Below are 24,644 nucleotides of genomic sequence, written 5' to 3'. Positions count from 1 at the left end.
CTCCTTGGGTGGGGATGGCTTTGGCACTCTGGCTGACTCTGCAAAACACATTCACACTCTCTGGCCCTGTCTGCAGCTCCCCAAGGTTTGCTTGTCATTTTTGCAAGGCCAACAAGTGGGATGCAGAAGTGGGACCACCTGGTGCATCGGTAAGGGCCAGAAGAAGAGGCAGCCCTACTCCTCCTTAGCTGTAGGGCCTCAGGAAGGCACTTGACTTCAGAGCCTCAGCCTGCACATCAGTGATGTGGGGATGACCCGGGAGGATAATAGCGATGGTTGTGACATCTCCCCCAAGAGGCTTCTCCTGGGGCTGCCTGCATCTCCCCAGCATCCCGGGAGCCCACTCACCGCCTGGAGGAAAGGGGTGGCAGGGCTGGCTGAGCACTCACCTGTGACTCCTCTGTGCTCTGTTGCAGGTGACGGATGGCGGCACCATCAAGCAGAAGATCTTTACTTTCGACGCCATGTTCTCCACCAACTTCTCCCACATGGAGAACTACCGCAAGCGAGAGGACCTGGTGTACCAGTCCACCGTGAGGTGAGGGCTGGGTGGTGTCCGGGGGGCCACTTCTCTAGCCCTTTCATGTTTATCCCACACGCAGTGCTCTTGGAGTGGGGAGGGGGGGTCTCAGGATCACCCTCCATGGGCTTGGAAGGCAGAGCTGGGGCTGTGCTGCAGAAGGGGGACCCATTCCCAAGGGGAATCCTCCCCTGGAGGGAAGAAGCAGGAAGGGGTCAAGTTGCAGCTCTGCCACATGGAGCAGACCCTTTATGTCGGCCTCTCCAGACGGCTCCTCCAACAGTCCCGCAAAGTGGGTTTTCCAAACCCCTTTCCAGGTGAGGACACTGAGGTCCAGAGAGGGTGAGCAATATGCCGAAAGTCACACAGCCAGAAATGCCAGAGGTGGGATGTAAACCAGCTCTACCCGGTTCAGAAGCCTGTGGAATACGTCCTATTGTTCCCCACGGGCTCTAAACCTGGGAAGGAAAACAGACCCTAAACAACCGGACCCTAGGTTCAAAGCAGCAACAGGGTGGGGAGGGAAGAGCCCTTGGGGATGGAGACACTTCATATTTCTACACCTACCCCTTTCCTAGAAGACTTTAAGGTAGCGGATCCCCTTCTAGGCCCTGCTGTGTTCTAGGCGTGTGGGTACCCACGGCCCCACTCCCCTCCCACCCACTGCCTAAAAGGCCCCAATCCTATTTTATTGCTCTGACCCTTTACACTTGATGGGTGCTGTTCCCTTTGGCCACCTGGTAAACTCCTCATCAGCCTTCAGAACCCAATCGAGCAGGTCCTCCTGTGGGACACCTTCTTTAGACAGCCCGCCACCCCAGCAGAACCGACCTCCCCCAAAGCCAATGGCTGCGGCTCCTCCAGAACACATGCACACACACACACACACACACGCACACACACACACACACACACATGCACACACACACACCCCCACACACACACGCATGCATGCTTTTTCACACGACACAGCCAAACGCTTTGCCTGGTGGCCAGGCAGAAAGTGGCAGTCTGCTCCGAAGCTAGAGGACAACCTGGCTACACCAGGCACGCAGGGAGATGCTGCAGGAGACAAGCTGGCTCGCGCTGTGCTTCGTGGGTGCCTGCCGCGTCCCCGCTTATGCCTCACCCCTGACCCGCCAGGAGGATAAGGCCCCACTCTCCACACACAGGTTGGTCCTTCTCTCTGTGACCATGAGCACCAGGACAGAATGGGTGCTCCCCCTTCACCTTGCACCCTCAGCTCTCAACACGAGGCCTGACACACAGTAGGTACACAATAAAATTTGCAAATTGAGTGGATGACCCTGGGCACCCTCCTTGGCCCTTTGGGTGTCAGTTTCCCTGTGGATAAAAGTAGAAAATGGGACAAGAAGATTGCAAAGGGTAAATCCAGCCCTGCATGGGGAATCTGGCCGGTGGTCCTTCCATGCCCACTTTGGTGAGAACGGAAGGTGGGTGTCTCCCCTGGAGGACCTTTCTGGGTGCTCCTCTCTCTGGGCTTTGTGTTAGGAGCTCAGACCCAGCGTTTGTTGGGGGAATCTTGTGAGAATGTGGATGTGAAGGGGCTCCAAAGAGGTGTACAAACGGCCACACAGATACCTTCATCCATCTATTTATGATTTCTCCTACACCCGCTTCCCAAAATGATTTGGGGTGCCTTAAAGCACACCTAAGACCCACCAGTTACCATCAAAATGAACAAAAGGTAAAAACTCATTTTGGAGAAGAAAATAGCTATCCTGGAAGCCACAGCTGATTTTGCACAGGTGGACATTTAGATCACCTCTAGCTTCCTAGAAACCCTTCTCCGCCTGCCACACCTCTGCCTGGTTACCAAGGTCTCTGGGAAGCAACAGCTCCCCACATACCATCATTTCCAGTCCCCCACCCGCGGCTGCAGGTATGGTCTCCAGGGTGTTTCCTTGGCTCTGACCCCCACCATCTCATGTAACCAGAGCACAGCCCTGGTACGCAAAGACCTGGTTCAAAGCCCAGCTCAGCTACTTCCTGCTGAGTTACCTTGGACCATAAGGACCTTGACCTCTCTCTGCCTTGGTGTCCTCACCTGTAAAGCAGGCTTAATATGATTGGCTTAAACAGTCGTTGTGGAGTTTGATGAGACTTACGTCTGATGGCTTGAGCTCTAATCCTGGCTCCTCCACCCCCTTGCTTCAGCTTAATCTTGGGTTGGTAACTCTGTGCCTCAGTTTCCCAGTCTCTAAAAGGGAATGACAACAGGACGAAGCTCACTGCAACCTCGTGAGTTGAGTTAATAATTTGCGTAAAGTGCAGCCGTAGTTGCTGAGTGGTGCACGCTCTTCTTGCCTAGAAAAGCCCTCCTTTCCTCATCATAAAAAAAAAGCCCTCACCTTTCCCAAATCTCACAAAACCCTCCCTGTGCACTCTTTCTCTTGATCCTCACTAACAACACCGGGAATGCAGGCAGGTATTATTATTATTATCATTAATTTCTGTAGTCCTGATTTGACAGATGGGGTCAAAGTTCAGCAAGGTCAAGGGACTTGCCCAAGGGTCCCCTGCTATAACAACATCAACTTGGTTGGACCTCAACCCACCTCATTCCACCGCTCCACCACCCTGCCTTTCTCATTTTACAGCTGAGGAAACCGAGGCTCAGAGAGGGAAAGAGACTAGTCCAAGGTCACACAGCAGCTCACTTGCGGCCAGTGCTCTCTTCTTCCCCAGCCTTCTCCTGGAGCCTTGGTTACAATGGGGGTTGGGTCTCCCAGGCAGAGAGCAGCAGGGCAGGGGGGCCTCAAGGAAGCCACAGAAGAAGGGAAGGAAGGAGCAGGCCCTCTTGGAGAGTCTGATCCTGTCACGGAGAGTTGCAGCCGCAGGAGCAGCTGTGCTGGCTGGCTGAGGCTGCTTCCCAGGTTGCAGGGCTTCGTTAGGGCTGGTGAGGGGTGCGGGACTCCACATTTACATATAAATGAAGATGTTTACAAATTAATGCATCTCATCTAGAGAGAGTCCCAGCTCCACAGCTGTCTGGGCCGCTTCCTCTTCAGCTGGGGAAAGTGGGAAGAGAATGAGACTGAGAAGATTACCAAGAGTTGGCAGAGAGCAATTTTCTGGGCAGCCAGGGGAGCCTTAGGGAATCCCAGAGCTTTTCCTCCCACTGGTGGGGTTCCCGGAGGGATGGGAGTCAGGTGGGGTGACAGGGCTTCTGTCCCCAGGTTGGGGGGTGCAGGTGTAGGGCCCCAGTTCATGACCTCTTGGGCAGGTCACTGCCCCTCTGCACACTCCAAAGATTCCATCGATCAAATGCCTTTCTAGTTCTGAGCCTCAGAGCCCAGAGCTCCAAGTTTGGAATTGACAATAATTTATTCCTTCAAAGGATATTTAACTGAGCACCTACTAGGAGCCTGGTGTGATGCAGGTGCGGGGGATCCAATGGGGAACAAGAAAGATGGGGCTTTACACTCTCGTGGGGCAGACAGAGAGGAAACAAGGGAAGCAAGACGTCAATAAATTTTTCATGACACGTTCCACAAAGATGTGGTTCCGATGGTGATCACGTAACGAGGGGCGAGCAGCTTGCAGTGCCAGGAGGACTAAGGTGCTGGGGTGGCAGGCAGAGCCTCCCAGGAAGGTGGCCCTGGGCTGAGACCTGTGGGCTGGGAAGGAGCCATCCATGGTGGGGACAAGGCAGGTGTGGCAGACGTCGGAGCCCAAGTGCCAGGGAGTTGATGTCTGGGAGCAGCCTCGGCCAATGACTGATGGGAGGTGTTAGATGAAACCCCAGTCCCCTCGTCCCTCCAGTGGGGCAACTCAGATGTGTCTTCTCCACTGTCCACGAGTTCCCCAGCGGGACTGAATAACCTCCAGGATGTACCTGTGTTGACTTCCCTCCCGCTCAATCACCACTCCCTTTCCAGCTGCCTGGGATACCCTCCTAAATAAGCCAGCGGCTCCCAATAGATTCCTTGTCTCAGGTTCTGTTTCTCAGGGGCCCCTAAGTGGGGACATAGGATATTAGTAACAGTCCCACCTGCGGGCATCCTGCACATCTGCCATCCTCTACCCCTGCCCTCTCAGGCCCTGCCTCAGGCCCCGTTCACCTGTTCCATCAGGCCGGGCACAAGTGGACCAGATGCATGGACCCCCCTCACTGAGGGGAAGGTTGTGTGGGCAAAACTCATTAATCCCTGCAGAATGTGGCCATCCCCAAATGGCAGCTGTGACCTCCTTGGAGGTCAGGGTGAATCACAGCAAGCCTTCACCAGCCCCTGCTCCCCCCACCACACCTTGTGCCTTCTGTTTCCCGAAGTCCTCTGCAGTCCATGCCCCATCGCATCAGCCCAGGTTGTCCCTAGGAACACCAAGCAGGCTTCACTGGCCCTCATTTGGCGGTGAGGGAAATCTAGACTCAAGGGTTCAAGAGTGCACCCCTCCCACGCCTTGCCCACCTCTCTTTGCCGAGGCCCTGCTTATCCTTTCAGGTTCAGCTTAAATGTTGCTTCCTCCAGGAAGCCCGCCCTGACTGCCCAGACTGGGCCAGGCACCCCAGTGCCCTTCCCCTCCCATACTCACTGCCCCGACACCGGGTATTCAAAGTGCCTCCTGCACCTGACCAGAAGCCACACGAGGATGGGGATTGGGGGTGATGTCTTCACTGCCATCTCTCCAGCCGCCCAGCCCAGCACCCCCTGCCCAGTGTGGACAATTTGTAGATAATTGTGGAGTGGATGAGTTAGTGGTAGAAGGCGTGGTGGATGTCTTTCACTGACGCTCTCACGGCTGCGGGATAAACTTTGGAAGAAGGAATTCAGGACTCCTCACCTTCCCCCAACCCGGGCATCATTTATTTATCACAAAGGAATGGAGCAATTGCTGTACGTCAGGGACGGTGCTGGTGATAAAATGGTGAACGAGACATAATCAGACCTGCTCTGGTGAGTCTTACGATGCAGGGGGTGAGAAGAGACAGACTATAAAAAAAAATGTGTTTGAAAGAATACAGAAAAATATCTTCAGGAGGTGATGAAGGAAATAAGGGAATGTGATGGAGATGATGAGAGTCGTGGAGTATGTGTGGCAGCGGTGGGGGGAAGGGGGAGCGTGCTATGAGGTTTCTTATAGGAGACATCTGAGCAGGGATCTATAGGATAAAAGAAGCCTGACAGACCAGGCTGGAGGTAGGGAGGGCATTCCAGGTAGAAGGCATAGCAAGTGCAAAGATCCTGAGGTGAGAAGCAGCTTGGCGTGATCTAGGAGCTGCCAGAGGGCCAGCGTGGCCAGAGTTCAGGGAGCAAGGAAACAAGCTGGCTTTTATTCTCAACGTCCTGGAAGCCACTGAAGGTTGGGCTCTGACGTGGAGTGTCTTGTAAAGCTCACCCCGGTTGCCAAGCGGAGCATGGGTTGGCGGGGTCAGGAAAGGAAGACAAAGCTTTCCTCAGAGGGGTCTGGGGAGGGAGAGAGAGGTCTCTTCATAGGTCTCAGGACTTAGATTCCAAACCTGAGTGAAGCTGGGAGAGGGAGCTGGCCCACCGCTTCGGGCTGGCAGGGGCCAGGAGGCAAAGGTGAGGGCTGATTGCCACGCGCTGTGAACATGTGACCAGGCTCCATTTCCCCCCACCCCCCTGCCCCCAAACCTGCTGGAGGCTGAGAACAGCTGGGAGGGTGGGGGGATGGGGCAGAGCCTGGGGGCTTCGTGGAGAATGTGAGTGCACAGTTACACCTTCCTAATTCATATTTATCAGAGGAGGGAGATGTGGGAGAAATCAAGTAAATGAAAGAAGAGCCTGGAGGATCGAGGACACGGAAAGACATGCCACTCCCTTTATTACTTTGAGATGCATCCGTTCGTGTAGTCTCTTGATAGCTCATATCGAGTGTTTGCTACATTCAAGGCACAGAGCTGGGGGGCGGGGGGCACAGTGCCCAGAGGTGGGCAAGACGCAGCCCCTGCCGCCATGGAGCTTAAAGCCTTCTCCCGCTTCCCCCACCCCACCAGCCCATAAGCTCCTCCGAGGCTCTGCTCTATCGTTTTCATCTCAGTGACCTCAGAACCTACTTGGCATTTAGAGAGGAGCTATAAATATTTGTGGGATGAAAGGAAAGAGGAGATAAAACATGGAGATAAATAGCTAACCATTCAGATAATCAAGTGATGGCTGCCACGGGGAAGATTCAGATGCAATGCAATGATGAATCAGAGATGGAGAGCCCGGGCAACTCGTGGAGAAGGTGGCATTTGAAGTGGCCCTAGAGGCATAAGTAGGTTTTAGACAAAGAGGAGCCTGGGAGCGGATACTGCAGGTAGCGGACACTGTGTGTGCAAAGGCACGGAGGCAGGTAGGGAAGTGCTGAAGTAGTAGCAAGGCTGCTCCAGGTAGGCAGACGGAGGTTTCAAAGTCGCAGCTCTCTGGAATCTGTTCCAAAGGAAAAATGGGGTTGGTTTTAAAATAGACATATTCGCTGTTGGGTCCAAAGATCAGAGAGGGGTTTGTTTCCCTTTGAAATGTTCCGTGTCCCTTCTGCAGTGTCAGCTGTTAGCGGGCAGGGCAAACTCCTTCTCCACCGTTGGTACACAAAAAAGTGCCCTCTGACCCTTGTTGATTTGCAAGTGTGAATTCCACAGCTCACCTCTTTGCACGGTATAGTGGACCATACATCTTTTGTCTCCAGAATGTACATAACCCATGCTGCTTGCACAGGACATGGTCCTTCATTTATTCATTTATTTGAGCACTCAGCAAACACACATTGGACACCTACTACGTGCCCAGCTGGTGCTGGGTGCTGGGAGAGTGGACGAGCTCAGACCCTGCTCATAGGGAACTATCAAGGTTACACCCAGTACTTGACCTACTGTAAACCCACTCCTCTCTCTCCCACCCAAGAAGCGAATGAGCCAGTGATGTTGTAAGGATACCCGTGAGCCCTTTCAGCACTTTGCTCATAACAGCTGCCTCTGAGTAGCATCAGAATTGAACACCCCAGGTCTCCAACCCCAAGTGGCAGCTGGGTCCCCAAATCAAAACCAGGGATTATTTTAGGAGTCGGGGCTGCAGTCTGCCTCCCAGGAAGTTTTCAGCTGAGCGCTCCCCTCACAGCCCACCGCGCCCTAAAGGAGAGGCTGCCAGTTATACCACCTGAGCACGAGCTACCCTCCGTGGTGTCTACACCACAAGCCGATCAGTGCACCACCTGCATTAGGATCACCTTGGGAGTTGCTTAAAAATATCAATTCCTGGGCCCCACCAAGACGGAATTTGATTCAAGCATCCTGGAGCAAGGCCTGGGGAAGCAGTCTTTTAAAAAAGTCTTCCAGGTAAAGATGTTGGCAGCGAGATTTGGAAAACTCTGCTGCACACCGCACCTCCCATCAGCTCCGATGTGCAGATGGGGGCAAAGATTTCAGCAGGAAGCTGCAAGGCACAGATAATTCTCGTTGCTGCCGGTAGCCGGTGGGCGACAGACGATGTCCTAAGGTACCCGGGGGCCAGACTCATTTGGGTTAAAGATGACCAAACAGCTGGACCAGCCAGTGACCTGCAGTCCAGGGCGACCACACAGGCACCAGCGATTTCAGGAGCCTGGGCCGTCCCCACACCAAACACCACCAGCTATCAGCAGACGGAGTAATAACAGTATGCTGGGCCCGGTGCTAAGCTTCTCGGGAAGTGGGGCCTTGACTGGGGGGCAGGGGGCTCAGGAGCAAGACGTTCTTTCCACAGCCCCCTGGGATTTTCCCCAAAGGTAGAGTGTACCCACACTTTCTGAGCCAGAAGTTTCACTGGACCCCATCCCCAGCTTCCCACCCCCAGAGCATCCGTTAGGGAAGAGTTCCTGGACCCACCCTCTGTGTCGGGCCTGCAGGAAGTGCTCTGCAGAGACGCCTGCTCTCAGCTGTCCCTCTTGGGTCTTGTCTCTTAGAACTGGACCCTCCCTTCTTCATCTCTAGGTCCTCAGTGCCTGACACAGGGCCTGGGATGGAAGCCCAGGCCCTCAGTAAAAGTTTCTTGAATCAATAGGCTGACAGCCTATCCAGATATGGAATTGTCATTTCAAACAGTCAGCAAAGCTTTTTTCCATCCATCATCGGTTTAACCTGAGCAACCATATCGTGGAGTGCAGATCTCAGACTCATTGAATCCTGTTATATAGATGATGACATGAAAGCACAGAGAGGTACAGTCACTTGTCCAAGGTCACACAGCTTGCACATGGGGAAGCTTGGGTTCATACCCAAGCCGTGGCGTTCAAACAGCCACTGGAGTCATATTGGGTCTCTGGGCCGTCAGGGGCAGGCTCTTCCAACCAGCAGTCATGAGTGACCACCCCGTGCCAGGACCTCTGCCAGGCGCTGGAGACTCAAGTGACGTAGTGAGGGTACGTGACCTTGTGTCTTCATCCCGACATGCCCCCGCATGAGCGCATGTGCACCCGCGCACACACACAGTGGATCTGTGGCCCCCCATGCTTGATGCCTCCAGGTAGGAAGCTGCCAGAGTTAGTCACCACCTTAAAAATAGACACTGCCTGGCAGTTCCAGGCCCCTGGACTCCCTGGCCAAGGAGACCAAGTGATGTCCAATTCTGGCCCTAGAAATGCGACTCCCAGGTCTCCTTGTCTGCCTCCGCTGGTGGCGTCAATTCCATTTACCTGCTGAGAAATCCATTGAGGCAAACATGCTTCCACTGCTCTGCCTAAGTCCTCACTGAGCACGACGGAGTCCCCTGTCCCCCCACTTTCCACCTGCCCCTGCTGCCCTCTCCTCTCGCTTCCTCAACCCCCTGGTGTTAACATCTTAGTTTCCGCTTCTCTCCTCCAGCAGTCGCCTGTCCTTCTTTACCGTTTTGAAGCCCAGCAGTGGGTCCGGGCCCCGTCCTCCCCGACCCTGTTGCCTCCGCGCAGAATCAATGCTACCGACGGTCCTCCAGGAGAACCCTGTGCATTGCATTCAGCTCTTCTCATGCCAGGTCGCAATTTTTCACTCACACAAATCTGCCCCCACCCAGGCCATGAGCAGCCCAGGTGGGCCAGTACCGGCGGCACAGGCTGGAACTCAGTACCCTCCGGAAGGACCGCCAGGTCCTGGTGCGTCCTGCCTCCCTTCACTTCCCACTGGTAAATGTGGACCTTCTTCTACTTTTGCTCCTTGAATTTCAGTTTTTCCTATGGTTTCCCTTTCTCAGTGTGATCTTCACCTTTCCTTCATTTCCCCCTCCCCGTGCAGGGGCTTTGCCCTCCCTTTCTGTGCACACAGACATACACGTGCGCGCACACACAGGCGCGATGCTTTTCATTTCCTCTCCCTGCACATGCTTGCATCTCTTGGCTCGGAGTCCCTCTATGGCCCCAGAATCTCCCCAGCAGCACAGACCCTGGGTCCCGAGGCTCCAAGTGGGTCCCCATTCCGCACTGGAGGTGGGATCCTGGGTACTTCTCTGTGGTTGGGTCTTGGGTTAGTGGAGACCTTAGACACAGTGACTGAGATGCGTGTACTCCGCTGAGTCCACAGCTGGCACAGAGCAGCACACTGCACCCACCCACCCCCATTCTGCATTTGTCCCCAGGCCCGCTAGGAGTCTACTGGGACTCCCAGAACGCACCCTTCTCACCAGTTTCTTCCCAGGGGAGGGAAGTGCTTGCAAAGTTGTCTGCCGCCCTCTGGTGATACCCTGGGGTATTGCAACTAGGGAGCCCTCTGCCTGTGACCCCTCAAACACCAAGGATGTCTTGTCCCTCAAGAGTAGGGACCTTCCTCTCTTCATCTCTAGGACCTCAGTGTCCAGCACAAGGTCTCAGTAGAGATCTCTTAAACTGATGAGCTGACAGATTATCCAAATGTAGAATTATTATTTCAAACTGTCAGCAAAACTTTCCCATCCATCATTTGCTTAAACCCTATGGAGTGTAGACCTTAGACCCTATTTATGGGGACCAAGCTCAGCACAGAGAGAGGAAGTGACCATCACAAGAGCTGGGAGAGCTTCCCCATCACACAGAACTTGCCTCCTCTGGGGGCCTCCCCCGTGAATGCGGCTGAGCCCCTATGCCGGTGGGGTGGGGTGGGGAGGGAGCTCTGGCGGTTTGCCTTTTACCAGGGGCCTTTCGGAGACAGTGTCTTCACCCAGAATCAACCCCGAGGAACTGCAAGCCCAGTGTCAGGCGGCACCCTCGGTAGGGGGGGTGAAATGAAGTTCTGATGACAGGTCCCATGCACTACGGTCAGGACTTGCCCTAATTATTCACTCGTTGTTTAAAAAGTGTTTCTTAACTGAAGACCTCGGGGGACAAGGGTGAGCAAGGGAGACAAGAACCCTGTCCCCACGGAGCTGATATTCCTGGGGTTGTGCTGGCAACACAGGGAGAGGACGGGGGCTCTCTGAGGCCTGGATGGCAAGATGAAGCAGCCACGTAAAGTCCGGGGAATGAGCATTCCGGCAGAGGAGGAAGCAAGGGCCTGGGATGGGAGCCAGCTCCATGCGACAAGAAAGAGCAGAAACAAGCCCAGAGAGGCTGGGGAATCGACAGGCCCCGCGAGGATTGTGGGAGATGAGGGGAGGAGTCAGCAGAGGCCAGATCTCAGGGTGCAGGCCTCTTGAACGATTCCATACCCAGGAATCGCTTATTACAATACAGATTCTCATCCCGTGGGTCTGGGGGAGAGCCCCAGGGCCTATGCCTCCAGTCATCCCCCAGGTGAGGCCAATGCCGTCATCCATGGTCCACATCAGAAACGTCCGGGAGCTTTACACACTCCTGATGCCCAGGCCAAGCCCCGCTGGTTAAGTTAGAACTTTGTGGGCAAGGGTGTGGGGACTCGGACATCAGTTTTTCAAAGTCACCAAGGTGATTCCAATATGCAGGCAAGTTTGAGAACCGCTGTTGGAGATCATTCTGGGTCTTTAGAGAGAGTTTGAATTGTACTCTAGGGGTGATGTGGAGCCATCGAGGTCGATCTTGTTTCTATGTGTGTGTTGTTAAAAGACCCACCTTAGCTATTGGAGAGGTTGTGAAAGTGAAGGCAGAGGGACCAGGGAGGAGAGGCGGCTAGGGTGGAGGGAGGGGGAGGGAAGTGATGGGAGAAGAATTTGGAAGCAGAGCGGGCAGGACTCACGGATGGACTGGATCTTTGCTTCCGCCACGAGAGTGATGCTATAGCCAGAGCCCTGAGACCTGAGAACTAATGACAATGCCAACGCCAGCGTTTATCAAGCTCTTATGCCCTGCGGGAAGTGCTTTACACACATTGACTCATAAATCCTTGCACTGTTGGGGTTATTACTACCCCCATTGGTAGGTGAAAAGATGAAGCTCAGAGAGGTTAAGTGACTTGCCCAAGGTCACACAGCCGGCAGGTGGCCGAGCCAGGATTCAAACCCACCAGCTATGGGAGAGGTCAGAGGCAGAATACAGGCTCACAGCCACTGCTATGTAAGTGCTCCAGCAGGTTCAGGGTACTAGGATATGGGACCCCCATCACTCCTGGCTATGATGCGGGTAGATATGCGACTATGGTTTGCCTCTAACAGATGCTATCTGTGGTGACACCGGGCAGGACTTTGAGCCTCAGCTTATTCATTGGTAGGAGAAGAATGAGGATTCCACCCCCAACCCCGAGCTATGGTGAGCGTTGCAGGAATTCTTACCATCAAAATGCCTAACACCTAGCCCGTGGTGGTATTAAGTAAAAGACGGCTGACTCACAGGTGCGTGTCTATAATATGCTTCATATGTATATATACTTCTGTATGAGACAAATTTTATACCATAATGCAAAATAATAATAATAATGGAGGGGAAATGTTGTTGGCTCATAGGAGGCCCTCTCCATTTGCCCCAGCAAGGACCCCTGTTCCCTAGGGTCTCAGGAGCCTCTCCCATCATCCTTCCTTGACTGTCGCTCCTGGAGGGAGGGACCACCCACCAACACCCACCTGGGCCCAGCAGAGCTCAGCACAGAGGAAGGGTGGAAAGCATGAATGACGGATCGGGCTTTCCCTTCTGCTTTTCAGGGACTCTTCCCCGGCCCCTCCTCCCAGGTCACCCTCCTGAGTACAGCTGCTACCCGCAGTCTGGCCTGGAGATTTTTGGGGAGTGAGTGGGGAAAGGAATCACTGAACACGGTGTTCTCTTGTTCATTCAGTGAACATTTCCGAGCGCCTCTGATGAGCCAGATGCCAAGTTAAGCAGAGCAGGGCGACACGAGGGCAGAACAAAACCCTCCCCATCCCCCAAAGGAAGGGCTATTTGCTGAACACTGACGTGGTTTAAACATTTTACATGGATTGTGTCATTCAATCCCCACAACATCCCATGAGGTAGGCCAAGCCCCACGTTCCATTTTACAGATGCAGAAACTGAGGCCCAGACAGATGCATAAAGAGACAGTTGCAGTACAGTGTGTGGCGCTGTGGGATGGACTGTAGGGTCCAGGGCATGCGGGTGAGGACCTTCCATGCCCAGGTGCCCATGTGCCAAGGTTGCAGCATGGGCTTATGTGGGCATCCTGGGCCGGGGGGCTGAGGAGGTGGTAACTTGCTTTGTGGGCTCTTCCCTGAGGGGTCAGAGGCCCAGAACCCAGAGCCTCCACCTCCGTGCTTGTCCTGTTGCCTCCTTCACCAACCAGACAAGCCTGACCACTCGGTGCCCCGCCTACCACCCCCGACTCCCCACTTCCCACCTCCCCCAGGGGCCCTCCTCTGGAGGTTCAGACAAGAGGCAGGAGCCCCCCCTTTTCTGGCTTGATGTGAGTGTGATGGGAAAGCCGGGGGATGGCCCAGATGACCCTGTGAGGTCTATGGGCCCAGCAGAGCTTGCATCCACGCCCAGAACCCATGCAGCCTGCAGGGCAGATCTGGGATTTGAAGCAGGCCTCAAGCTGGATCAGAGCAGCTGGGAACGGCCAGAGCTCAGGCCCAAGTGCTCATGAACGCTGCCTGGAGCCGTCTTGGCAGGATCCTACTCGGTGCCTGGTGCCTGGACCCACAGTCACGTTGCCACGCTGGAGAAGCTGCGTCTGAGTGGGATCTGTGCTCTGCCACCCCTGGCTTCTCCCCACCAGAGTCGTTGAGAAAGAACAGGAAGTGCCCACAAAGGGTCTCTCTGTGGGTCTGATGCCCTCAAAGGGCTCCCAAGCAGAAATGTGACCTTTTTTGCTTTCATCTTTGTAGCCACCAATGATTAAAAACACCAGCTGTTTATAATAGCAAACATTTGTCTGGGGCTTCCTATGTGCCAGGTAAAAACTCACAGCTATGGGGCAGACAACCACTATTGGTCCCATTTTACAGATGGGAAAACTGAGGGGCCAAGTGGTTAAATGCCTTGCCCCAGGTTAAGCATGTGGCAAGGGGTGGAGCCAAGTCTTGAACCCGGGCAGTCTGCAGCGAGGGTACCTGTTCTCCACGAGACCACACCACCAATCACCATGGGCCTGGAAGTTCGTTCACTTGTTTGGTTGTTGCAGGAGTCTGGGGTGTATGGAGGAAAGGACCAGCCTCTGGGGTCAAGAGGACTGGAGTGGGGAGCCCAGATGTGCCCCTTGAGAGCTGTGGGACCTTGGGCAGATCACTCAGCATCTCTGAGCCTGTGCGCCACACTTCCTGTGGTGCTGGGGTATACCCCGGGTGGCCGTTCCCTCCACTGCCTCTAGCTGGCTGCTGAAGGACTGCCTCCTTTTTGCCTCTGCAATGTACCAGTGCAGGAGACAGGCCATGAGGGCTTGGAGGTGCTGAAGTCTGATGGGGAAAATCCCAGGGTGCCCTAGGAATGATGGAGTGGATGGGAACAGAGCAGGGCCCAGCGGAGGGAGCTGATAAGGAGAAGCTGGCACGGGAGGAGAGAGAACCTGGGCTGCGTCTCTGCACCATTATCTCTCCCCGCAATGTTTCCCCCCTGCTTGCCGAGGCTATGATGCCAACCCTTGAGATCTAGGGTGGGGAGGGGCACGTGCCAGCTGCTCCAGCTGCTGATGGACCAAGGGGGCCCCTGGACTTGTCATAACTCCTCTTTAGATGCCACTAAGTGCCCCCCGTCCTGCTCACGGCTATATGCACCTCCTCCGCTGCTCAACAGTCATCCACCCTCAGCCTCTTGGAGACCAACAGAAGCAACTCCAGATGCCTCTGTGAGACTTCTGAGGCTCTCCAGTGGGGGCTCCCCATCTATGTATTTCCCTTTTATTTACATCAGGGTATAACATACACACAGGAAAGTGCTTCATCTAAACAGCCCAGCTTAGGGAATCATTACACAGGCATACGCCCCGCTGCCCACCCACCGCCCAGATCAGGATATAAAGCATTTCCAGCATCCCACGAGGTTTCCATCCACCAAGAGGGAAATGTGATTCTGACTTTTGAATCCACTTAAACTAGTCTTTCCTACCTTTGCTCTGCACACAAATAGGATCACACTTTCCGCATCAGGCTTCTTTCACTCAGCAAGTCACTGCTGCATAGTACTCCACTGCCTGGCTCGATCACAGTTTATTTACCCATTCTCCCATGGAGGGACATTACAGAGAGTTGCTTCCAGTTTTTCACGATGACAAGTGAAGTTGCTTTGAACCTGAGCATTCCTTTCTTTTGGATGTATTCCTGGGAGAGGCAATGCCAGAGCCTCAGAAAGGCAGATGCTCAGCTGGAGTGGAGGCCGCCCATGTGGGTTTGCTTGGGCCGCTGTAACAAAATACCACAAACTGAGTGGCTTAAAACAACAGAAATGTATTCTCACACAATTCTAGAGGCTAGACATCTGAAATTAAGGTGTCACCTGAACCTTTGTTATGAATAATAAAGCTACAACTTAAAGAACGCTTAAGACAGAAGGTGACATGATAGAGTCACCCTGGAGCTAGGGTCCTGGTGTCTGAATCCCAGCTCTGTCACTTACTGGCTGTGGGACCCTAGGCAAGTCACTACCTCTCTGTGCCTCAGCTTCCCCATCTCTAAAATGGGGATGATGATAATAGTACCCACCTCGTAGGGTGTTTGTGAGGTTGAAATGAGTTAGTAAAGCCCTTAGAACTGGCAGGATGCACATGAGATACGAGGGTAGTGGAGATTATGTGCTAAGCACCTCACGTGGATGTTGGCCTTTGCCATGTTCATCCAACAATATTTACCAAACACCTGTGATGAGCCAGGCACAGTGCTGGGCTCTGGGGAGACAGTGATGAGCAATCTGGCCAGGCCCTGTTCCATAGGGCTCTGGATTACCATATGGGTAGGAATATTTATTGCTCCCATTTTACAGGTGAGAAAACTGAGTCCCGGACCAGCTAAGGTCTTGAGGCCACATAACCAGAAAGCAGAGGAGCTGGTGTTTAAAACCAGATGGTCTGCACTCTGGACCACTGTCCTTTATTGCCTTTCTAATTCACAGCCCCAGGACCCAGAGGCCTGGAACTCTGCCCTGAATCTTTCTAGAAAACTTGGAAACAATTTCAAAACAGGGGTCTCATCCTTTATCAAGACCACCTCGGGAAGACATGACTGTTTGGCTCTGATCAAATTAGGCCCATGTTGTGGTATAGCTTTCTATATTCACCATAAAGCTAATAAGCTAATAAATTAGACAGAATGAAACTATCATTGGGCAAGACTGCACACTAAAGCATTGCTGTAATTACCCTCACGGCCGGGGCCAATTCTCAAATTTCTCCTTGGCCAAGTTTCCTCAGCTCACCGTGTCCCTAATAAGGCATAACTCACTCTGTAAACATTAAATTGACTTATTTATTTTAAATTGCAGTGGAACTGAAAACCACCTTGATAAACCTATTCTCATGCATCTGCCTTCTCATGAATATGGCCCAACATTATTTTTTAACAAAGAAAATATCTAGTCTGTTTTAGCCCTCTCCATCCTCCAGCCCAGCCTGGTTGATCCTCCCTTATCACGATTCCAGCTTTAGAGATTTGACTCATTCCCCGGAGGCTAGCGGAGGTCATCTTCTACGTAGAAAGGTGATTCGTACCTAATGAATAATAATAATAGTGCAAACATTTATGGAATGTGTATGATGTGGGTACCATGTGCTGGACCCTCTGTTATGATCTCCATACACTTGAATTTCTTTAATTGTCAGATAAGTCTGTGAGGGCCGTCCTTCATGAACCTCTCTTTGCAGATGAGGAAACAGGAGATCAGAGAAGGGAAGTGACTTGCTTGAGGCCACAGAGAGGATGACTTGGAGCAGAGCTGGGACCCAGGCAGGGTGGTCTGAGGCCAAACCTTGGTTCTCAGCACTGTCCTCTCCCACGTCGCAGCAAACTCGCACCAATGCTGAGGATACACCAGACCTGGGAGGGCAACTAGGAATTCTGGCTGCGATAAGACACATTTCTTTCTTTTTTTTTTTTTTTTTTTACTTGTGATGCCTTTTTATTTTTTTTAATTTTTTTTAACTTTAAAAAATTTTTAGACAATTTTTGAAGGTTACTTTCCATTTATTACAAACGTTAGCTATATATTATTACAAAATATTGGCTCTATTCCTCACGTTGTACAATACATCCTTGAGCGTATCTTACACCCAATAGATTGTACCTGCCGCTCCCCCATCCCTATATTGCCCCTCCCCATTCCTCTCCACTGGTAACCACTATTTGTTCTCTACATCTGTGAGTCTGCTTTTTTTTGTTGTTATATTCACACGTTTGTTGTATTTTTTAGATTTCACATATAATCAATATCATACAGTATTTGTCTTTCTCTGTCTGCCTCATTTCACTTAGCATAATGCCCTCCAAGTCCATCTGTGTTGCTGCAAATGGCAAAATTTTGTTCTTTTTAATGGCTGAGTAGTATTCCATTGCGTGTGTGTGTGTAGACCACACCTTCTTTATCCATTCATCAGCTGATGGACACTTAGTAGCTTCTGTATCTCAGCAACTGTAAATAGTGCTGCTATGAACATTAGGGTGATGTATCTTTCTGAATTAGTGTTTTTGTTTTTTTCAGATATGTACCCAGTAGTGCATTTGATGGGTCATACGGTAGTTCTATTTTTAGTTTTTGGAGGAACCTCCATACTGTTTTCCACAGTGGCTGCACCAATTTACATTCCCACCAACAGAAAACACACTTCTTGAGCTGTGGGAGGTACTCACAGGCTGGGGGGGTGGGGATTGGTGACAGGGAAGATCTGGACAAACAGACAATGGTTACTGGGGACCCCAGGAGTGCACAGGTATCCACCTGGCCTCCTTGATGGAGGTGCAGGAGGGTAAGGGGCTTGAGCAGTTTATCAGAGACCATGATGGGTCGGGGAGTGGGAGATGACCAAACAAAGACACAGGGGGAAGGCATCCTGGGCGGAGGGCACAAGCAGGACCAAAGGCCAGGGGTGCATCCAGAGACCTGTGGCTGGAGTGAGGGTGGGGCGTGCAGGAGTGCTGTGTGGGAGGAATCTTAGCATCAGCTAGCGTGCGCCCTGGTCCATCCACCATCTCCCAGGCTGTTTCCACTCGGCCCCAAGGAAATGACACCACTGTCAGCTGAGAGCTGTCTGTAAGCCGGCACAAGCTGGTCCATCTGGAGCTACTGGATCCAAGAAAAGAGGGAAACTCTGGCTCCGGGCAGGAAGTGCAGCTGCACTGGAATCCAGGGTTTCATGATGTTGTTCTCCCCAGAGATGAACTGGGATCGGCCCAGCTCCTGGACACGTTATGCCAACTCCCTGAGGCCGGCTCCTCGAGTGTGAAACGGGAGTGGTGATGGGGCTTTTATCCTCAGCCTGAGCTCTCTCCAGACCTGCACATCCAGCCCCTTAGCCGACTTTGCTCTTTGGATGTCTCTCAGGCAACTTAAACTCAAACTGGACTCACGTGGTCCCCTCTCAGCTGCTTCGTGAAGGACCCCCCCATTGCCAGCTGCTAGAAACTTGGGAATGATCCAGGTGCCTCTGTCTCCCTCACTTTCCACGTGCAATCAGCCACTGTGTCCCATCCCTAATACCTCCTGAATCAATTCCAAGATAGCTCATTTCCCTCTATTTCCCCAGCTAGACCAAGCCAGTGGCATTTCTCATCTGACAGCATTGCAGTAGCTTCCAAGGTAGTCTGTCCATCCCCGCTCTGGACCTTCCTCTTCCCATTCTCTAACTCAGCAGAGTGGAAAATGCAGACTAATCATGTCATGCCTCCATCCTCCCCCTCTACTCTCTTCAGTGACTGCCACTGTTCTTGAGAAAAAAGCCAAACCCTTTAACATGACCCAGGAGGTCATGGCCCGACCCTAACCTTCATCACCTTCCACATCTTGTATTACTGCCCCTCGCTCCCTGGATCTTCCCTCACTTCTTTAGTGACCATCAATCCTCTGCCCTCCCAGGTCTTTTGCACATCTGGTTCCCTTTGCCTGGAACCCTCTCCACCTGCCCTCCCCCACCACCTCACCTGCCAAGTCCCGTTCCTTCTTCTGGCCTCTGTGTTCATGTCCCTTCTTCAGAAAACCTTTCCTGATGTTCCAGTGCAGCTTAGTCAGGTCCTCCCATTGTCAATTCTAGGAGTGCCCTGGATGTCTCGTGAAACTCATCACACTGTTAATTAAACATGTATTTAGGTGGTTAGTTCCAATCGTGTCTGGAGTACTAGAAAGTAATCTCCATGAGGGCAGGGATCACGCCTGTCTTGTTCACTGTTGTCTCTCTACTAATTACTCCATGTGCCATTGAGTGGAACATGGTAGACACCCAATGTAGAATTGTTGGATGCATGGACAAATGGATGGAGGAATGGTTGGGTGGATGAGTGAATGGTTAATTGGATGGATGGATAGACAGAAGGATGGATGATAAACAGAAGGGTAGATGGATAGATGATGGTTGGGTAGACAAATGCAAATGGATGGATGCACCAGAGGTTTAAGGAGATCCATGTAGAAGCCCCCAGCATGGTGCCAGGCACAGAAAAGTTATTCAGTGTTTGTTAGGTTGGAGTCATGCTCCAGTGTAGGGATTCCCGCTTGCCTCTCAGGCTCACTCTCTGGAAGGCAGAGTCCCTGATGGGAAACCAAGACCCACAGCCAGTCGGAGACGGAAGTAATACAGAGGGCAATGGGGGTCCTCATCCTGTGCCAGCCACCGGGGCTGGGCTCTGCCAGGCCATGATGCAGAGCAAGGGGGTAGGATGCCCGGGAGACCTTGGGCCCTGCCGGAGCAGAGCCGTCATCTGTCCTCTCCCTCCCAGCAGGGGCATGGTCCTGCCAGAGCCATAGCGTGTGAGTTCCAAAGCTGAACATTGAGGAATGGGGTCTCTCCTACTGCTGCTGGGGATGGCATCCCACTGCCTTCCAGAAACCACAGCTGCCTTCCTACCCCTTGCTCAGAGACTGAGAGGGTCCTTCTCCTGCTCAGAGCTCTGCACAGACTCTCCTTTTTGTCAGTTGTCCTCTCTGACCTTGAACAGTGGCACGAGCAATTCTCTCACTATCTCGTGTGCGAGCCCTGCCCCTCCATTCCATAGTGGGTCTCTGTTACTACCCCTAATTTTAATGTGGGGAAATAGAAGCACAGAGTGATAGTCACTTGCTCAGGGTCACACAGCTAGTCAGTGGAGGAGTCAGGATTCAAAGCCAGGCTAGAGTCCACGCTCTTAGCGTTGCCATCTTTGGCATCTGAAGTATTCAGGCAGAGGCACCTGTGATGGGTCTGGAGGATGCGTGGGGAAAGGTAACCTGTTACATGGAAGAACTTCCTCAGAGCCAGGGGGCGGGCGTGTTGACCATAGATGGCTCCTCCCAAACCAGGACTGTGGGTCACACCACACCCAGTTGTTGGCATTTCCTTGGGTGAGTGTAACTATTACATGACATTGCTGTGGACATGAGGGAGAGCCCTTGCCCCTCCCTCCCAAACACAGGTAGGGGGACAGTTGCTTCTTTCTTCATCCCCACTTTCCCAGCACCACCACCAAGAGCTCATCTCCTCCTTACACTGGCGATTAGCAGAAGGAACAGATGGTGGAGGCTTTGGTTGAAAGAGGTGTGTCCATGAACATTCACCAGGCTGTCCGGCCACTGCTCACTTTTGCGAGCCTTGCTTCTGCTGTTAAGGGGTGTGTGTGTGTGTGTGTGTGTGTGTGTGTGTGTGTGTGTGTTTTGTTAAACAGCACTGTTTCTGTTTCAGCCTTGTTGAGGATCCAGGATGCTTATTTCAGAAGCTTAAACCCAGGGGAGCTTGAAGTGGGGACACACCCTGCAGGTGGCTGCCACTCCAACTCTTCCAGGGCAGGATCAACTCTGAGCATCTGATGGTCCCAGTTCTGTCCCTCCCTGGCTCCTTCAGTTTCCCCTGTAAGTCTTTCCTCTCATGGGGCCTCACTCACAAACCAGGACTCAAGGACAAAGCCAGCAATAAACAAGTTCTGTTTGACTGACCCTGAGGGATTTTTAATTAAAAAAAAAAAAAGCTTAAAATTAAATCAATGACAAACTTTTGAAATTTCCCACACAAATCTTTATTTTTGGCTTCTCTTCAAAAAACGATGATGTGGCCTTTTTACCAGTTATTTCCAAATTATAACTGCCTTAAGTTATAAGGCAATTGACTGCCTTAAGTAATAGCTGGATTTAAACCAGGGAATGACCTCTCTATTCCCCACAGTCCACACCACTCTCTGGTGTCTGAAGCTGTATCCATTAGAATTAGTTTTGTGGCTACAAGCCACAAAAACGCAAAATAAATGTGTCTTAAATTAGTTAAAAATTTAGTCTTCTTTCTCCTAAGAGTCCCATGTAACACCTCCAGTGCATGTAGGGTGTTCCATGGTGTCAGAGACCCAAGCTCCTTCACTTTTGATGCTCTACTGTGTGTGACCTCTTCTCAAGGTTGCCTCAAAGTCTAAGAAGGCTGCTGCAGCTCCAGCCCTGGGGACTACATTCCAGCCAGGAGGAAGGGGGAAGAGGAAGGAGAAGGACGCACCACCTCCCTTAAGACCCTTCAGGAAGTTGTACATAACACCTTTACTTACATCCCATTGGCCAGAATGTAGTCACAAGGCCACCCCCCTCCTGCAAGGGTGGCTGGGAAACGTAGTCTTTATTTCATGTAGTCCTGTGTCCAGCCATTAGGGCTTCTATTGCTATGAAAAGAGAATAACTGTTGAATTGTTGAACTTTCTTCACAGACCCTAAGTAAGCCCATGAAGAGGAGACTTTGTCTTTGACTTTGTCTCTCAGCTTCTGTTACTGCAGTGGTAATTTACATACTGTTGTTCATCTCATAGAGCTGCTCTGAGGAATTCACAAGGAGATGATGAATGTAAGATTGCTTTGTTTATGGTCTGTCTCCCTCAACTAGAACATCAGCTCCATGAGGACAGCGATTTTTGTCTGTATTGTTCACAGCTGTACCCCTAGCACCTAGGGCAGGCCCTGACACATAATAGGTACTCAGTAAAAATATATTGGATGAATGACGGGATGAACAGATATTCCTTGTATGTCTTCTATGTGCGAGGCACTGTGCTGGGTGTGAGACAGAGCAGGGAACAAGATGCCTTTCAGGTTTCATATCCCCATGGCATCGAGCCCAAAGCTGAACACACTAAGATGAATACCTATTACCTAGGATGGGATCTCGGTGCCAGTGAGAGTCCAGGCGTCTTAATTTTGTTTTGACAAAGAGGCTGATGGGAGAGGCTGCCTGGCTTCTCTGTCTCCCATCTGCCAGCAGCCCTGGGTGCCCTGGCCTGACCTTCCCCCTCCCAGCCCCACGTTGCTCAGGACAGTAAAACATAATTGGCCTGCCCTACTTTTTAAGAGAACCCAGATTGAAGGATTGGGTTTTTTGATGGGCTGACCTGTTTAAGAGCCTTAAGAGGACGCTGGGAGTTTCAATTTTCCACTGCCAAAGCAAGGCTGTTTTTAGCTCAGCTTTGATGAAACAGCAGGAATCAGGTTTGGCCCTGGGTCACCCATCAGCTGAACTGGTTGGGAAAAGCCTCCTGAGGGGCTCCAGGCTGAGCTGCAGGTTTGCAGGGAGAAGGAAGGTCTGCTTTTTTCAACCGGGGTAATTGGTCCTGCTCCGAAGCAGCCCCAGGGCCATCCCACAGGAGAGAGGGAGTACTAGGCCACACTCAGATGCTTGGCCTTCCTGATGGGCTCCGGGAGCCAGACAGACCTGATTCTCTACCCCAGCTCTTTCAGGCATTAGCTGTGTGACCTTAGACAAATTGCTTGGCCTCTCTGGGCCTCAGTTTCCTAACCTGTTCAGCGGGGTTCGTCATTTTCATCTTGCTGGGTGATCGTAGGCACAAATGACAGAATGTCGGCTTGCTGCCACGTCCATCTCAGAATTTGAGGATATTTCCCCTGACCCTCTCCCTGCGGGAAGCCAGGCTGACTGACAGCCACACTGGAGGGGTACACCGGCTCCGGCCCCATCAGGTGAGGCTTCTCTGAATTGCAATGCTATGGCATGCTGTCTGCTTTTCTAAGGGTAAAGAACCATTTCTTTGAGCCTCTTTTCTGATCCTTTTGTCAAACTGTGGTTGAAGAGATTGGCCTCTGGGCCACTGTGGTCCCAATATTAAAGGGACCCATGTGATAGATTCTTGCTGGAGTTCGCTTCCAGGAAAAAGTGGTCCCTGCAGATGATGCGATCTGCTCTTGGTCACCAGAAAGCACAGCCAGGCTATGCACCCAGGACCCCATGCTGCTGCCCTCAGCTGGCAGGAGGCCTGGAGCAGAAATCACTGCTCTAGAGCCTTAGAGGTCCTGATCATTCTGCTTCCCCTTTATGACTCTCCAGCCTGCGGGAGTGTGTTTCCATCCAGCCACTGACCGCTGACCGGGGGAGGGAACTTGCAGAAGCCCAGAACCTAGAAAGGCAGTGAGCACGGGGGCTCAAGGCATCCACTCCGGAGCCCGACTGCCAGGGTACAAGCCTGAGCTCTGACATCCTCTGGCTGAGTGACCATCAACAAGTTCTAGACAACATCTGTGTTCCTCAGTTTCCTCCTCTGTGAACTGGGCTGTTAATACTAATACCTACCTCACGAGGCGGTCGTGAAGACTGATCTTTGCTGATGGGGTAACCGAGGCACGGATGTGAAATTACTTGTCCCAGATCCCTCGACTATAGCGCATTAAAGCTGGGAGCATCTGATACAGGAAGCTCTATTAGTTATTATTACTACTATTATTTTTCTTACTTCAGAGGGCTTCTGTGAGGGTTGAAAGGGATCAGTGTTCCACGTGCCTCCCACAGGGTCTTGCACACAGTAGGTGTTCAACTGCCACGCAGAGATGAGCAAGGCACGAATTGTCCCCTAGAATCTCTTGGTCCAGTGGCCTAACCCTAGCCTTGCACACAGTAGGGGCACAGCTGCGTTCACTGAACAAGATCAGAGTGGTCACTGGTGCCGGGAAGTACGGGGAACCCCGGGACAGCCATAGTCCACACCTTCCCTCTCCCGCTGAAGGCCGGCTTGCTTCCAGTGGACTTGGCGTCTTCCTGATGCCAGCTCTCACCCACTGCCAAGTACAGAAGCAAAGACGGAGAGGCAGACATTCTTGTTAAAAAGCAAAGCACCCGCAGGGTTAGAAAGGAGGCAGCGGGCACAGCTTTGTGCCCTCAGCCTTTCTGCCTCGCTTCTAGTAACCTCACTGCCCAGCTTCCCTTGTCCGAGGTCCCTTTGGCCCGCTGCCTGGTTTCTAGTTCCCCACCACCCAGTGTCTTTCTCCACGGGGCACACGCCGCATGCCAGGTGCCTGCTGGGCCTGGGGTGGCATGGGGTGGAGACAAGGTAGAAGGAACGTCCTGACCCCTTGGCCCCTCCGCCCTTGCCCACCTCCCAGCCCAGAGCCTGAGTTGAGCAGGCTGACTGTGAAGGGCTAAGTGGATCAGTCGGGATGCGGAGGAGAGAACGGTTTCCATGGCGTTTCCATGGCAGCGGCAAGAAGCTAGAGAAGAGAAGCCAGGAGAGGAAGGGGAGGGGGAGAGAGGGGGAGGGATCACCATGGAGGAACAGGGAAGGGGCGAGCAGCCGGCCAGAGGGGCAGGGGAATGGGGTCAACAGAGAGACGGGGAGGTGGGATTGGGATTCGGGGCCTGAGGCTCAGTGTGGCAGCTGAACAGGCTGGGGAGGGCCAGGAGGGATGGTGCAGTGACCCCCATCTTCCATCAACCGCGCAT

The 24,644-nt window shown here is 52.6% G+C and overlaps 1 protein-coding gene across 1 annotated transcript in view; it reads left to right on the top strand.

The window, feature by feature from the left end:
• IGSF21 (immunoglobin superfamily member 21) overlaps positions 1-24,644 on the top strand; it is a 160,190-nt gene that overhangs the window by 79,221 nt on the left and 56,325 nt on the right. The window contains exon 3 of the mRNA XM_027108292.1: positions 417-538. Within this exon, the coding sequence (XP_026964093.1) occupies positions 417-538 (122 nt within the window). The remainder of the gene's footprint in view (positions 1-416; positions 539-24,644) is intronic.

The sequence above is a fragment of the Aethalodelphis obliquidens genome, unplaced genomic scaffold (genome assembly GCF_003676395.1).
Source record: "Aethalodelphis obliquidens isolate GAN/ISIS:26980383/991018 unplaced genomic scaffold, ASM367639v1 scaffold9, whole genome shotgun sequence".
In the NCBI taxonomy this organism is placed as follows: domain Eukaryota; kingdom Metazoa; phylum Chordata; class Mammalia; order Artiodactyla; family Delphinidae; genus Aethalodelphis; species Aethalodelphis obliquidens.
Note: the sequence above shows the minus strand (reverse complement) of the source record. Positions and strands in the feature narration are given on the sequence as shown.